Source organism: Vulpes lagopus, chromosome 18 (genome assembly GCF_018345385.1).
Source record: "Vulpes lagopus strain Blue_001 chromosome 18, ASM1834538v1, whole genome shotgun sequence".
Taxonomy (NCBI): domain Eukaryota; kingdom Metazoa; phylum Chordata; class Mammalia; order Carnivora; family Canidae; genus Vulpes; species Vulpes lagopus.
This window is the reverse complement of record NC_054841.1, coordinates 28619639-28633997: the sequence shown is the minus strand read 5'-3', so window position 1 is coordinate 28633997 and position 14359 is coordinate 28619639. Positions and strand designations below refer to the sequence as shown.

Sequence of the window (14359 nt, the reverse complement as noted above, 5' to 3'; positions counted from 1 at the left end):
TGGCCATGGGAGGAGCCCGACCTGGCTTTCAGGAGCCTTGGTTTCCTTATCTGTGAAATGTGAGTCAAGAACTCCACACTTTGTGGCACACAGTGAGCATCAGACGACAGGGCACATCAAGAGATGTGGGAACGGCTGAAGTGACACCTGATGTCTAGCATTTGTTTTCTAAAATGTCCCTCAACCCCTCCACCCCCAGTAAAGTGAGGAGCAGGCACAGTAAGAATGATAGATCAGTTGAAGCCAGGGGTCCTCCCACCATTCCTTCTCATTTTTGTCTAGGTTTTAAATTTTCCAAAACAAAAAGGTAAGGAAGGGAAGGACAGCATGAATTCGAGGCTCAGCTCACCCCTAGCACCAAATGCCCTATTTCTTTCCACCGTGGGCTTCCATTTCTGGGGGACACTGTCGGCTTTAAAGAATGGTGGCAATGGGGACGGGTCTGGCAGCGGCCCTCAGCGCTCCAGCCGGCTCTCCAGGCTGAGGCTCATGGCTCTCCTGGCTCCCCATCTCCCTCCTGATCCCCTTGGCTCCTGGCTCCAATCTGCGGCCATCTCACACCCTGCACCCCCAAATGGATGTGCCAGGAAATCCTATAGACACAAAGAGCCGATTCGTATCATGTCTGACTTCCACCTCGGCTCTTCCACATCCCTCTGGATGGAGGGCCTGGCCAGGGGTCTGGCCAGACACCTGGCAGGGGAAAGCCATCTTGCGGAGGGCTCCATCAGAAGACCTGCCCCAGCAACACCCAAGTGAACAGGAAAGCAGTTTCAGCTGTGAAAATAGAGTCTTCCTTCTCCAGCATGGGACGGAAACCCATCTTGGGAACATCCGCCACCTCCGCCTCCTGGGACGATTCAGTGATTGATAGAAATATGAGAGAAGTGCCAAGAGAGCGGGATATCAGCACCCTGGGGCCTCAGTTCCCCTACCTGTCAAACAAGGCTAAGAGATGTCTACTTAGCAGCCTGGGCTCTACAGTCGGGCTGATCTGGTTTATCAGCCCGACTCTACCACTTACTGTGTGACCTTGGGTAAGTTACTCCACCTCTCTAAGCCCAGTCTCCTCTTTGGTCAAATGGAACTGATAACCGTGCACAGCACCCAGGCTAACTGTGAGCACCACCGGGATCACACGGGCCAAATGCTGAGTCCAGCAAGTGGCTGGAAACAATGGTTTCCATTATTATTACTTTAGTATTTTTCCATGGATTTCAGGATCCTGTCAGATTTCTGGCTTTAATGATGGAAACTTCCAGCACAGCCCAGTTTCAAAAAGCCTTGGCCGGAAGAGAGGGCGCTCGGTGTCCTACCTGGGCCTTGCAGTGGATCTGCTGTGCGAGCCCACCAGTCCCGTGCTGTCTCCCACAATGGGGCACAGCAAGCTTCTCAGTGAGAGCACCAACAGCTCTCCCAGGCTTCCTCTGGTTTTCTGGGACTGGGAACACACGATTCCAAACCTGTGGATCCGGACAGAGACACCTAGAGGCAGCCTGCGCCCATAGCCTCAGTCCCGGGAAAGGACAATTAAATCCCATCAGCCTGGGGTTCTGCTCAGTTGTCCCTCCCCCTATGGCCCCAAAGCTACAGGGAAAAACCCCAAACTGAGCTGCACTCACTCCCGTGACAGCTTTTGTTATGTTGTGCCCGCTATGTGCAAGAAGCTGTGCGAGGTACTTGACAAAAGTCAGCCCCACTTTTGCAGAGGAGGAAATCTGAACAGAACACAACAGTGGCCACAAGGCTGGCTGGCACGTGCCGAGTGCTTACTATATGCCAGGCACAGGTTCAAGCATTACACGTGCGTGTACAAGGACCTCACCCTTGAAACAAGAGTTGCTAATGTCATCTCTATGTCACAGATGAGGGAACCGAGACACAGAGTGCAGTAGATTGCCCAATACATGGTAGAGCAGGGATTCACACCCAGGGCTCCAGGTTCGAGCCTGGGACTTAGCACTAGGCTCTGCTTGCTCCATATCCAGAACCCCCTGGCCGCCAGGGGCTGATCATGTATGCACATGGTGATAAAACAAGAAGAGAGCAGGGAAACCTGGGTGGCTTAGTGGTTGAACATTTGTCTTTGGCTCAGGGTGTGATCCGGGGTCCTGGGATCAAGTACCGCATCAGGCTCCTAAAGAGAAGCCTGCTTCTCCCTCTGCCTGTGTCTCTGCCTCTCTCTGTGTCTCTCATGAATAAATAAATAAATAAATAAATAAATAAATAAATAAATAAATAAATAAATAAATCTTTAAAAAAAAAAAAGAGAGGAGAGTGCAACAAGTAGCCTCAATCAGGGTCGGATAAAAATCCTGGGGGTGGGGGAGGGGAGGGCTCAGAGAAGGAAGAGCTCCCATGGATCATGAGGCAGCACAAACTGAAGGAGGAATAGGTTTGGGCATAGGAAGATAAGGAAGTACATGGAAGGGCAGCTCTGATGGCAGGAATAGCGTAAGCGAAGGCATGGAGAGGAGAGAGTGTAGCTGAGGGCCCGGATTTGTACCAAAGTGTTTACCAAACTGGGTTAGGCCGCGTACTAATGAGCATTCCACAAGCCAAACGCCTCGTGTTCATATGTTTGGGGAATGCTTGGAGTAAACAGGGTCCACGTTGGGATCCTACAACTCTGGGTTCCTCAGGCCTCAGGTGCCAATGGGCGCGAGCAGCCAGGAAAGCTGTGGTCCGCGGGGAGGAGGCCCGGCTGTCTTGCAGCATCTCAGGTCAGCTTTTTGGAAAACATGTGGCTGAGAACCAAGGCCTGTCAGGGAGGAGGCCCGGCACACTGCTGCACTTTTCTTTTCAAGTGTTTTTGGAGAAAACTGGGACCCACTCAACAGTTTTGAGCCGGGGAGTGACATGATCTGCATTGTGTTGACAGGCCAGAAATCTGAGCACATTTAAAAGGGGGGGGGCCTTCCATCAGTCCAAGACTCTACAAATAAGAAAATAACCTGTCGCACGGAGCCATTGGAAGCAGCGAGCGAGTGTGTGTGGGCTCCGTACAACAGTTTTAGACTCCCTTCCTCTCACACACCCCCTCTCCATCTGTCGCAAAGGGCATCGGGAAGATGTAAGGAGGAATATTCCAGCTCTGGGGGCTCCAGAGCTCGGCAGCCCAGATGGGGGGCTCTGGTGGAAGCCACATCGCTCCTGTGAGCTGTTCCATCCTCTGTGTGCCTTCTGAGAGACGACAGTGACTCAGGGAAGGACTTCTGCCCCAGAGGAACTCCTCACGCACCTCCATCTAGGCCTGGAGGGGGCTCCTCCCGCTCCCTCCAGCCTGGACTAAAGTCACCCTGATTCAGTCAGTAAAGTTCTTCCCTCAGAGGCTACCCAGCCAGAAGGACTGGATTCAGAATCCCGGCGCCCTGCCACATACTCCTTAGGCAGGTTACTTCTCCAGTCTGGGACTCAATTTTCCTCATCTGCAAAATGGGGGTAACAGCCAACTCGTGCTTTGCCTTGCTGCTTAAGGAGATGACACAGACAGGCACTCGGCACAGTCTGGGGTACAGTTAACTTTCAGAGACGTGGGTTCTCCTCCCTTCTCTCTCAACATGTGGTTCACATCAGGACTTTGTACATGCTGAATGACTACAAATAGAGCAATGAATCACACCGTGCGTCTCCAGGGAATTGGTAAAGGAATAATTAATGGCCAGAAAGTACCTGGAGAACACCATGGCTTTAAGGAAACTTCCAACAGCCTGAGCCCATTGGGGCCCAAGCGCCCCCCACCCCCTATGTCTTCTTAAGAAAGAGGAAGTGAGATTAACTTCACCATTTAGGAAAGTACACAGGAGCCACCAGTATGTCCCCCCCTCTACCAAAGGGTCAGAAGGTCACTGGAGAGCCCAGCTGTCCCCCAACACCTGAACCCCAATGTGGCCTGGCCTCCTCCAGGCCAGAGTGAGGAGCCAGTGGGAGCTCACCAAGGTCCACCCAGTAGGGGACCCAGAGGACCATGACCTCGGTGGGGCCACCCAAGGAGCCCACATGTTCTACACCAGGTGCTGCGGGCTGCTGCAGAGCCGGGCTACCCGGGTGTCCCCAAGCCCCAAGCCCAGCTCCCAGGCTCCAAATCTCCCTCAGCGGGGTTGTTTTAGGAAACAGGCCTCACGTTGGCTCCAAGAACACAGGTTGGTGACTTCACTGGCATCATTTTAGAATTTCCCTTTGGCAGCATTTGTGCTATAAGCAATCTTTAGAAACTTCTTCTCCTGCCTTCCCCAACCCAGATAATTCACATGACCAGCCCCCTGCAAACAGTGATCATGTGGAGTCCCAGTAATCATGTGACACCTCCCGGGCTGACAGTTCTGCCCGACACACTAGTAGTCATTCAACCTAACGCCGCCTTCCTAAGCCTGACATTTGAGTTTCTCACTTGAACAAATCTATTTTCTTGGAAAATTGGACAACTGCCTCCTTCTACCTTCCTGCCCTCCTCTCCTGCCTCTCTTCTGCTTTGTCATAAACTCCATGCTGGGAGCAGCCGAGGGAGGGGCCCGAAGCCCCATCCTGCCGTCAGCCCAGGTGAATCCCATGCCAGGGCCCAGAGTGTGACCAGCAGCCCAGAGGACACAGAGCGAAGGATGCTGGCAGGCTCCTCTATGATGGCAACACCCCACCCCTGCCCCAGCACCTTCTGCCAAAAAATTTATTCTTACCTCCTAAGATTTATTTATCTCAAAGTTAATCTAGGCCCCTCTGCTGCTCCCACTTTTTCAGGCTATTGATGCTGAATGGATTGGAACGGAAGTTTTACGGCCTAATCTTTACCATTTTATAGATTGTTTTTATAGGCAAAAAGGGGTGATTTGCTCACAAGAAGGGTGTTGGCGTTCCCAGCCAGCGCCCCGGGAAAGGCAGGCTGCCCATCCGAACACTTGTTAATCAGTGTCACCGGTCATTTGCCAGAAACTGAACCACAGGGTCCTGGTTGGAGAAGGGTCTAGAATAGACATTTAGAAATGAATGTGGGCCCAGTTCCCTGTTTCAGGAAAATTAAGTACTTGCGAGAGACACTTGTGCATTTCCCGGCCAGGCCAGGCAGGACGTGGGGGCAGGAACTGGGACTTTTGCAGGGTGTAAACGGCTGGCTCGGGCAGGAAGGAGCAGATCGGAGATGCCACTCACCAGGCAGACATGAAATGTATCAGTGCTTCCTTCCTCCCAGCCAGGACCCAACGAACATGGAACATGCCGCGGGAAGACCCAGGGTGGAGTGGGGTAGGGTGGGGTGGGGTAGGGTGGGGGGGGATGCCTACGTGGATTCCTGGGGTTCTGGGGAGACTGCAGGGCAGAGAGAAGCTGCTGTCCACCCCCACTTCTCCCTCCACCCACTCTTTGCCAGTTCTCCCTTCCTCACTGCTATCAGATGGTTACCAGTCTCTAGGCAAAAGCAAAAGGCACGAAGGGGGGGGGGGGGTGGACGGGAGGTGGGTACTGAGCTCATCTTTACCTCCCTCCTCAAGGATGGTGATGCAGACCCCTCTGCCTACCACACAGCTTCAAGTAGCCAAAAAACATGATCCCCATTCGTCTCCCCACCCTAACTCCTTTAAAGCCATTACTCTGCCGCCTGTGCCCTCCCAGGAGACCCATGGTTTTGCAAAACCCCTTTAAGATGCAGGACTCCTGAATGGTGACCTCACCCCTTGGCGAACACACACACGTTAGCCTTCAGAGCCCGCCTGCTGGAGACAGCCAGGTGTTTGATGTAAGCCAACAAAAAGACATGCTCAGAGCCACAGGTAACAGCCCCATGGAGCACCTGAACTGCAGGGAGCTGCCTGGAAGCCGGGGGGATGGCAGGAGGAAGTGGGGGAGCCTAGAGAACAGCCAGGAGCAGACCATCCAGCAAGAGGCTTTGGCAAGCACAGGGACAATCCACCAGCGCTTTCGCATCGGGATCTGTTGATCACAGCAGCTCACCCAGAGTTACTGCGGCCTCCCTTCCTCTCCGTCTCTCATACACACACCAACACTATGTTACTCTGCACACCAGAGGGAGAGCTCACTCTTCCCTCATTGCAATAGGCTGCTTCTGTTCCCTTCCAGGTAGTACCTGGGGGACCTTTGCCTCCACCCCCTTCTCTCAGACCCCGAAGTCGAACTCGTCAAGAGCATTAAGTCCAGGGAAAGAGCTTCTGGAGAAGCCAGGGGCACCTGGCTCCGAAAGCCGCTGACAGCCTGCCTCCCCCGTCAGACTGGGCAGGGGCTGGGTGGGCCAATCCATCTGGGTATGTCCCAGTGCCCAGCACAATGCCCCCGCGATCAGAGTCCACGGAGAGTGGGTCCTACCCATGGCTGTGTGACCTTGGGCAAGTGGCTGGCCGTCTCTGGGCCTCAGTTTCTGCCTCTGTAATCCCGGTTACGGACACGTCTCCCCTTACTACCGCTGGACATTAGCCCAGGGGCTCCCAGTGGCGCTCCGGCAGGCCTGGGCCCCCAGTCTGGCAACGGCAACGGCAACGGCGGGCGGCAGGGGTGCTTACCTGTCCAGGCGCAGGACGCGGCCAACAGGAGGCAGAGCAGCGGCCCGAGGCGGCCGGGGGCCGGGCCGGCGGGCTCCATGGGCCGCGGCTGCGGAGCGAGGAGGGAGAGCGGCGGTGAGTGCGCGCTCGGGCGGGCGCAGGCTGGAGCGGGGAAATGACTAAGGCTCCCCCTCCTCTCCCCCCACCTCCCCCGGCCGGGCTTCCCCCCCCGGAACGGGCGCCTGGAGCGGCTTAGGAGCCGCCGTCACCGCCGCGATTTTCCGAGGAACCCCCCAACCCCGGGAGACCGGGGCGGAGACGGGCGAGGGGAGCCGCCGAGCCCCCCGAGCCCCCCCGAGCCCCGCCGAGCCCCGAGCCCCGCGCGCCGCCCCCGCCCCCGCCCCCGCCGCGGCCCACCTGCCCCTCCCGGGCTCCTCGCGGCGCCGGCGGCTCGGCAGGGCTCGCTCCCGGCCCGCAGTCCCGGCCGCTGCCCCCGCCCTCCCGGCAGCCCGGCCCCCTCCCGCGCGCCCTCCCCGCCTCCCTCCTTCCCGCCAGCCCGGGGAGGCTGCGGGGCTCGGGCGCGTCGGCCCCGTGTCCCCGCCGGCCGCGCGCCGGGGGAGGGGAGGGGAGGGGAGGGGAGGGGAGGGGAGGGGGGGAGGGGCGGAGAGGGAGGGGGGAGGGGAGGGGCGGGGGGCTGCGTCGGCCCCAGCCCTCCCGCCGGGCCGCGATCCCCGCCGCCCGCCGCCCCGCGAGCGCCCGGGACCGGACGGGCCGCCGGCCGCATCGCGGAGCCAGTTCGGGCGCCCGCGCCGCTCCCCGCGCTGTCCCGGCCCCGGCCCCGGCCCCCGCCCCGGCCGCGGCGCCCCGTCCCGCCCGGACCTGCGCCGCCGCGGGGGCCGGGACGCCGGGGGAACGCCGCCGGGGCTGCCCGGAGGCCGCGCCGCGCTCCACTTTGCGCAAACTTGCTTTCCTAAGGTCAGCGCCGCGAGCCGGCTACATCGTCCTCTTAAGGTGGACCGGGGAAGTTGCGGCCGACCTGCCCCTCGCCCCCGGGCCGCGCGGCGGGAGCGGCCGGAGGCGGCGCGGGAGTGAGGGGCGCGGGGCCGCCGCGGGGGTGTCCGCCTTCGGCCGCTCCCGACCGCCCCTGCCCCTGGGCCCCAAAGCCCGACGCCCCTCGGGGCAGGCGCGCGCTCCGGGGGCCCGGTTCTTTGAGAGCTGGGCCGAGGTGAAGGAAAAGCAGGAAGTAAGTGAATGTAGGGGGAAGGGGAGAGGAAGGAGAGAGTGATGGTACAAAAATAGCGTGTGTGTAGGAAGGACTTCAGTGCCGCCTGGAAAAGAGGCGCAGGGAAGCGGGGAGGAGCGGGAACGCCAAGGGGGGCTGTGGCGCCGAGAAGCCAGAGGGGCAGGGTCCCGGCGAACCAGGGGCCGCGGGCTCTCTGGCAGGCAGAGCCAACTCAGGGGGTGCAGAAGGCCCAGGCCGGGTGTGGGGGAGAGGTGGGGCTTGAAGGCCTGGGCTCCCGGAAGATGATGGGGGGCAGGAGCGGGGGAATGAGAGGTAGGGAGAGCAGGGGAAGGGGCCTGGAGACAGGACAGAGCTTCCTGGTGAAGCCTCTCTCTCTCTCTCTCTCTCTCTCTCTCTTCCCCTCACCCCCACCTCCCTCTCTCTCTTTTTCCTTGAGGGAAAGCTGTGTTCCCAACAGCACCCAGGTCAGTGAGAGGGACTGGGGATGCCCTGGCCACCTGGCAAAGGGATACCACACGGTAGGCATCAGAGGAGTCCAGGACCCTCTGCACATTGGAGGGATCTGGGCTTGGAAATAAGCTATGACCAATTTTGCCTCACAAGGCCTGTAGGAGAATATGAATGAAGCGAGGTGGAGAGAGAGCCAGTCTTATCAACAGAGAAGCAGTTGAGGCCCAGAGAGGGAGTGGACTTGCCTAAGGCCAAACAGCAAGGCCTGGGGTAACAACAAGATTTCAATCCCGGATTTCCAGGCTGCAGAGCTTTGCAAAGTGACTCCACCCCCGCCCCCACCCCAGACTCCCTGTCAGTGTCCGGACAGGGTGTTGTGCTAAGACAGGGAGGCAGTGTACACCTGTTGAGAGCATGAAGCAGTCTCCCTGGGTTGCAATCCTGCCAGCCTTCTCTTCTGATTGTACAGACTTGAGGAAATGCCTTACCATGTCTGTGCCCCAGCTTCCCCATCTGCGATTAGGCTAACAGGAGGATCAACCTAAAAAGGCTGGTGCGGGGATCAGCCCCGCAGATGAATTCATATTTGTACAGTGCTTCAAAAAGTGCCTAGCATGTAATCTGAGTGCTACACAGCATTTGATAAATAAGTAAACTGTTTGGCAACCGTCCTTGGGAGCCCACAGGGTTCTGAGCGGCGTTTGAAGTACAGGGCGATTTTCTTTTCTTGGGGTGTGGGAGGCACCCACACAATGACCCACACAAGGTCCCCGTCCGTAAGGAATTTACATGCTAGTGGGGAGACAGATACGTAGACGAGTAGAAATAATTCATGAACAACAGAAGATTGAGCATAGAGAGTGAGAAGTGAGGGCAGGGCCTGCGTGAGATGCTGGGAGCAGAGTCACCAGATGGGGCAGCAAGATGAGGATTTGGGGACCTGACATTCCAGGTGAAGGAAACAGCGCATATCAAGGCCCTGGGGCCAGCTTGCCCAGAGGGGAATGAGCAAATATGGGGGAAAGCGGTCCAGCCCCATGGCCTTGAAGACCTTGGTAAAAAGCCGGCATGTATTCTGCAGGTAGGAAAATCATTGGAGGGCATTGAGCAGGGAAGCACCATGGTCTGATTTATATGTTTTAAAAGGCCACTCTGGTGGAGGCTAGAGGGTATGCTTGAGAGAGGGGAGCATGGAATCAGGGCACCAGTGAGGAGGTGGTTTTGGGGTCCTCTTCAAATCTGAGGTAGGGGGCGGACAGTCTCCATTTCTGCAGGCCACATCTGGCTGAGACCATGAAGGTGAGCCGCTGAGGCTCCTGGGAAAATCCATCACCCGAATCCTTCTGGGGTGCAAGGAGAGGGCAGGAGCTACCGCTGAAGGTCAAGAGACGAGGCGGTCTCCTGGCCTGGGCTTCTAGAAAGCTCTGCCATTCACTGTTCCCCAGCACACACACACACACACACACACACACACACACACACACACACACACAGACCTGCTCAGGATTAGGAAGCTGCGGATTAGGAAGGATAATAATTGAACCACCTGCTATTTATATAGAGCACCTTTGGCAAAGGCAGCCAGCAGGGCTGCCCCACGCAGGGGCCCCTTCCATCCTCCTCTCTGCCCCAGGAGGGGGTCTGGCCTGTTCTCCTGGTCCAGCCACCACAGAAGAATCACCGTGTTCGCTGTCAGGGCTGGAAGGTCAGGGCTGGAAGGTCACCGAGACCAATGGGCAGCTGGGTATGCTGAGGTTGGGTGACAATGTGCCTGAGGTCATGCAGATTATGGCAGATAATTGAGGTGAATCAGCTGCCTCCTCTGAGGAGTTGCCCTGGATTAAAATCGAACTGCTTTCATACATATACCCTTCATTCTTCATGCACTCAACAATGTTTATGAAGCACCTACTGTGTGCCAGGCACTGTGCTAGACCCTGGGGATAGAGCAGTTGGGAAAAAAAAAAAAAAGACAAAAACTCCTGCCTGCAAAGGGCTGAAAGTTGCCAGCAGAGGGAAACAGACAACTCAACATGGAAGATGGGGCGAAGGCTACAGGGGAAAATGAGCAGGGAAGGGGCCCAGGAGAGCCTGTGAGAGGAGATGAGTCAAGGAAGGCTTCCGAGGACATGACATCTGAGGGAAGACTGAGGGATTCGGGAAGCCAAGCCAGAGGCTGTCCCTCCTTGCTTTCTCTTCTCTGTCACTCCCTGTGGGCAACCTGTCAGCAATCCCTGGCTCTACCTTCCCGGCATGTCCAGAACCAAACCACTTCTGGGTGCCTTCATCATCTCCCACCTGGGCACCTTCTTGCTGCCTTGGGCCCTCCTTCCCCCATATCCTCTCTACTCAGCAGCCGGAGGGGCCTTTGGGGAAATCAGGTGGCATCCTTCCCCTGTTGTCCAGGGTGCACTGGAAAGCAGACTGGAACAAGCATGAGGAGGGGCAGGGGGATCAGAGGCTTCGGAGCCAAGACTTTGCCAGTTTGGCTTCTGTGGCTCAGGGAAACGTTTTTATGTGTGTGCATGTTACGTGAGCCTCAGTCTCTTTGTCTGTGAAACGGGAATAGTCAGGCCCACACTGACACGAGGGGTCACAGTCATGAAGCGGCCACGGTAGCTGGGGGGGGGACGGGCCGTGTGTGCACACCAGCTCCCGTGATGCATCATCTCACCGAAGCCCCAGCAACAGCACCATGTTCCCAGAGGCGGAAAGCCACCGGGCCAGGGTCACTGTTCCCGGGCAGGCCGGGACCTGCCGGCAGCCCGCTCTGCCTGGGCTCTGCTCCTGGCTTCCCGGAGCCCCGGGCTGGCATCAGCAGGCAGGCGGGCCGGCCAGGCTGCCTTTGCACAGGTCCTTTCGGAGACGAGAGCTGCCAACCGCCTAGTTTTCTGGGCGAGAGGAGCCATGTGGAGTTACAGGCCTCAGCTATGGAGCCAGAACAATAAAAATAAAAATAGCCAGGACTCCCAGGCAGCCTGGGCCAGGGAGCCCACTGCCCCAGAGAGGAGCTCCTGGTGAGTGGTGAGCTAGCCTGGCTGGGGCAGGCGGTGGGAGCATCCTCAGCTCCTCCCTCCTCACTGGGGGCTTGCTCTGCTCCCCGACCCTTGCTCCCTGACCTGTGTGCGGGCTCTGGCCGAGGTGCCCCTGTTCACGGGGATGGAGTGACCTGCCGGGGACCCACAGCTGGTGAGTGGCCAAGCCAGTTAGGATTAGAACTCAGTTCTCCAGCTGTTGATCCCAGGACCTCATCTTGAGAACCACATGATGACCACATGATGGTTACAGCCAAGGAAATGGAGGCTCAGAGAGGTGAAGTGACCTGCCGAGTCCACGTGGCTAGAAGGTGACCCCATTATAAAACCAACAACTGGGGGCACCTGGGTGGCTCAGTGGTTGAGCATTGGCCTTCAGCTCAGGGTGTGATCCCGGGGGCCTGGGATCAAGTCCTGCATCGGGGTCCCTGAGGGGAGCCTGCTTCTCCCTCTACCTTCTCTGCCTCTCTCTGGGTGTCTTTCATGAATAAATAACATTTAAAAAGTAAATAAATAAAATAAAATGAAGGCACTGTCAAGTCCCCCTCCTTAGTGTGGTCTGAATATGTCATAAAGAACATGCCTGAAAAGCACGGTAGCTGCTGGACAAATGGGAACTGTTGTTTTCTGGAGAACTGAGTTTGTTGTTGTTTTTTAAGATTTTTAAAAATTTTTATTTATTCATGAGAGACACAGAGAAAGAGTCAGAAACATAGGCAGAGGGAGAAGCGGGCTCCCAGTGGGGAGCCTGATGTGGGACCCAGTCCCCAGACCCCAAGATCACAACCTGAGTCGAAGGTAGACGCTCAACCACTGAGCCACTCAGATGCCCCAATGCCTTCATTTTACAGACAGGTGCCTTACTGAAGTCTCTGCTCCCAGGTCACCTCCCCAGGCCCCCCTGTTAAAAGAGTCACCTCTTCAAACCCCAAAGTGCTCTACCCCCTTCCTAACTTTGTCTTCCTAGCACGCAGCATGACCTGCCAGGGGTGGGGGTCTTTATGGCATTTTGCATCTCCTTGACCAGCCACAAGTCAGCCCGACCCAGAGGCCCAATGCCTGGCCCTGGAGGCATATCCTGTGGCTCAGATGCCAGTGCTACTCAGATTGGCTATGGGGCAAACTACCTTGCCCCTCTGGGCCTCACTTGCCCAGACTGGAGATTAATAGAAACATACCTCAAACGTCTCTTGCAAGGGATGAGTTCATATAGGAAAAGATCTTGCTGATTGCTGTTGTTTTCAACCCATCCTGCAGCCCCAGGGCCTTCAACAGTAGAGAGTAGGTTGTCAGTAAATATGTACCCAGTTAAAAAAGATGCCAGGGTAAGAAATCAGCAGAGCCTAGATTTGAAGGGTCTCTCTGAGGCTGTGCTTTAAAGTACCCCACTTCTAATCACCTCTCCACAGCACCCCACCTTTCAACCAGAGCTGCACAGGAATCAGAGCTGTGGTTCTACTGAGCAGGCATCATCATCACCTGGAGGGGTTGTTAGTGGATCCCGGGGCTCCACCCTCTGATTAACTGATTCAGTGGGTCTTAGGTAAGGCCTGAGAACTTGCATTTCTAACAAGGCCCCGGGCGCTGCTGCTGCTGCTGCTGTTGCTGCGGTCTGATCCAGGGACCACCAGATAGAGTGACAGGAATGTTTCAGAGCTCAGTCCCAGCATTCCCACTGGTGGGTCTGTCTAGCCCTCTGTTTACTGTTCTCCCTACCCAGGGGAGAACAGAGGGGGCAATGGTGTGGCTCAGAGATTGTAGCCAGTGCCCCGGAGCTGAGGGGCTGTGACAGATCACCAAGCCAGGGCCTGGAGGAGCCATGCTGTAATTAGTGCTTTCCAGGGGAAGTCAGCATCTAAGTGTCTTGGCAGGCAAGCAGGCAGGCGGCTCGCCTGCGCTCCTTAGGGGTGGGACCAGGCTGTCAGGCCCTAAACACTGTTCTCAGGCTCTGGGGCTCTGGCTCCGCCAGGAGCTGAGCCCAGCTGTGTGGAGCCAAGCCTCCCCCAACACCTCTGGGTGGGGGTGCTCTGCAGGGTGGTGATGCAAGGGCTGGCGTCAGGACAGAGAGCTGATTGCTTTGGCGCCTACCGGGAAACCCGAGTTCAAGTGCGGACTCTGCCCTGTGGTGATATAATACAGCTACAGTGTAGATGCGCCTTCTGAGCCCCAGGCTTGAAGGACTCCAGCAGATTCTCTCATGCCCCTCACTCCAACTCACAACTCCACAATTCTTATCCCCATTTCACAGATGAGAAAGCTGAGGCATAGGGAGGTTCAGGGTAAGCTTGTGAGCTGCAGCATTAGACTCTGAATCCAGGAGTTCCTATCCTCCAGCCCCTGCTCCCAACTTCTGCACATTCTGAGTTCTGCTTTGCTGGGAGCCCGGGGCCCAATGGTGCTGCTGTCTTGGGGTCTCCCTTGGCACTGGAGGGCTGGCTTCCTGATTCCCAGACCCCTCTGTGGCACCCAGACTGGGCCTGTTGGCTGGCTGGAGGCACACGAGCAACTGACCTGTGAATGAAATAATGAATGGACAGATGAGTCTAACTCTTCCCAGTGGTGATAGGACAGTATAGCTCAGAGGCTGGGATGTGCGTTCAACTCCAGGCTCTGGATGGCGCTAGCTGTGTGATCTTGGGTGCTTCCCAGCCTCAGTGTCCTTATCTGATAACAGGTTGAGGGCAGGCTTAATAGATAAAAAGGGCAAGGGTGTGTATGTGTGAGAGAGAATGTGACTGTGCTGGGGAGGAACAGCTGCTGAGAACCCTGTTTGGTGCCTGCTTCTGCCTTGACTTCTCCATCTCAGCTCTGTTCCTGTGCTTGCTCAGGTGTCCTCACTTTTTCTTCCTCCCTACTCACTGTCCTGCCTGATGATCCTCTGGATCTACCTTTCAAAGAGACTCCGAATCTGACCACTTCTTACTGCCTGTGTCACCCTCTGGCCCCACCACCTCCAGCTCTCACCTGGATTAGAGCAGTTACCACCTCACTGGGTTCCTGCTTGCTCTCCAGCCTCCCCATCCTATCCCGCCTTGGGTCTAAACCTCCCAGTAGCCTTTCCTGTTGCCTCTTGCAGTAAAACCTAGGACTCAGTGTGGCCCACAAAGCCCTGCCTGACCTCACCCACTACCCCTTCTCTTGCCCTGGCT

General features: G+C 56.9%; 1 protein-coding gene and 1 long non-coding RNA gene across 5 annotated transcripts in view; one reads left to right on the top strand and one right to left on the bottom strand.

The window, feature by feature from the left end:
• Positions 1-7710, bottom strand: part of SIRPA (signal regulatory protein alpha) — a 42192-nt gene extending 34482 nt beyond the window's left edge. The window contains exons 1-2 of one of the 4 annotated variants that reach the window (XM_041732572.1): positions 7362-7710; positions 6504-6591 (exon numbers count right to left, since the gene is read on the bottom strand). In XM_041732572.1, coding sequence (XP_041588506.1) covers positions 6504-6582 — 79 coding nt within the window. In that variant the 5' untranslated portion in view covers positions 6583-6591; positions 7362-7710. Of the gene's footprint in view, positions 1-6503; positions 6804-6899; positions 7053-7361 lie in introns of those variants that run through there. The other 3 variants (XM_041732571.1, XM_041732574.1, XM_041732573.1) reach the window with 3 other exon arrangements.
• The window catches only part of LOC121477958, a 97324-nt gene continuing 89429 nt past the window's right edge, over positions 6465-14359 (top strand). The window contains exon 1 of the long non-coding RNA XR_005984391.1: positions 6465-6617. This is a non-coding gene — a long non-coding RNA (uncharacterized LOC121477958). The remainder of the gene's footprint in view (positions 6618-14359) is intronic.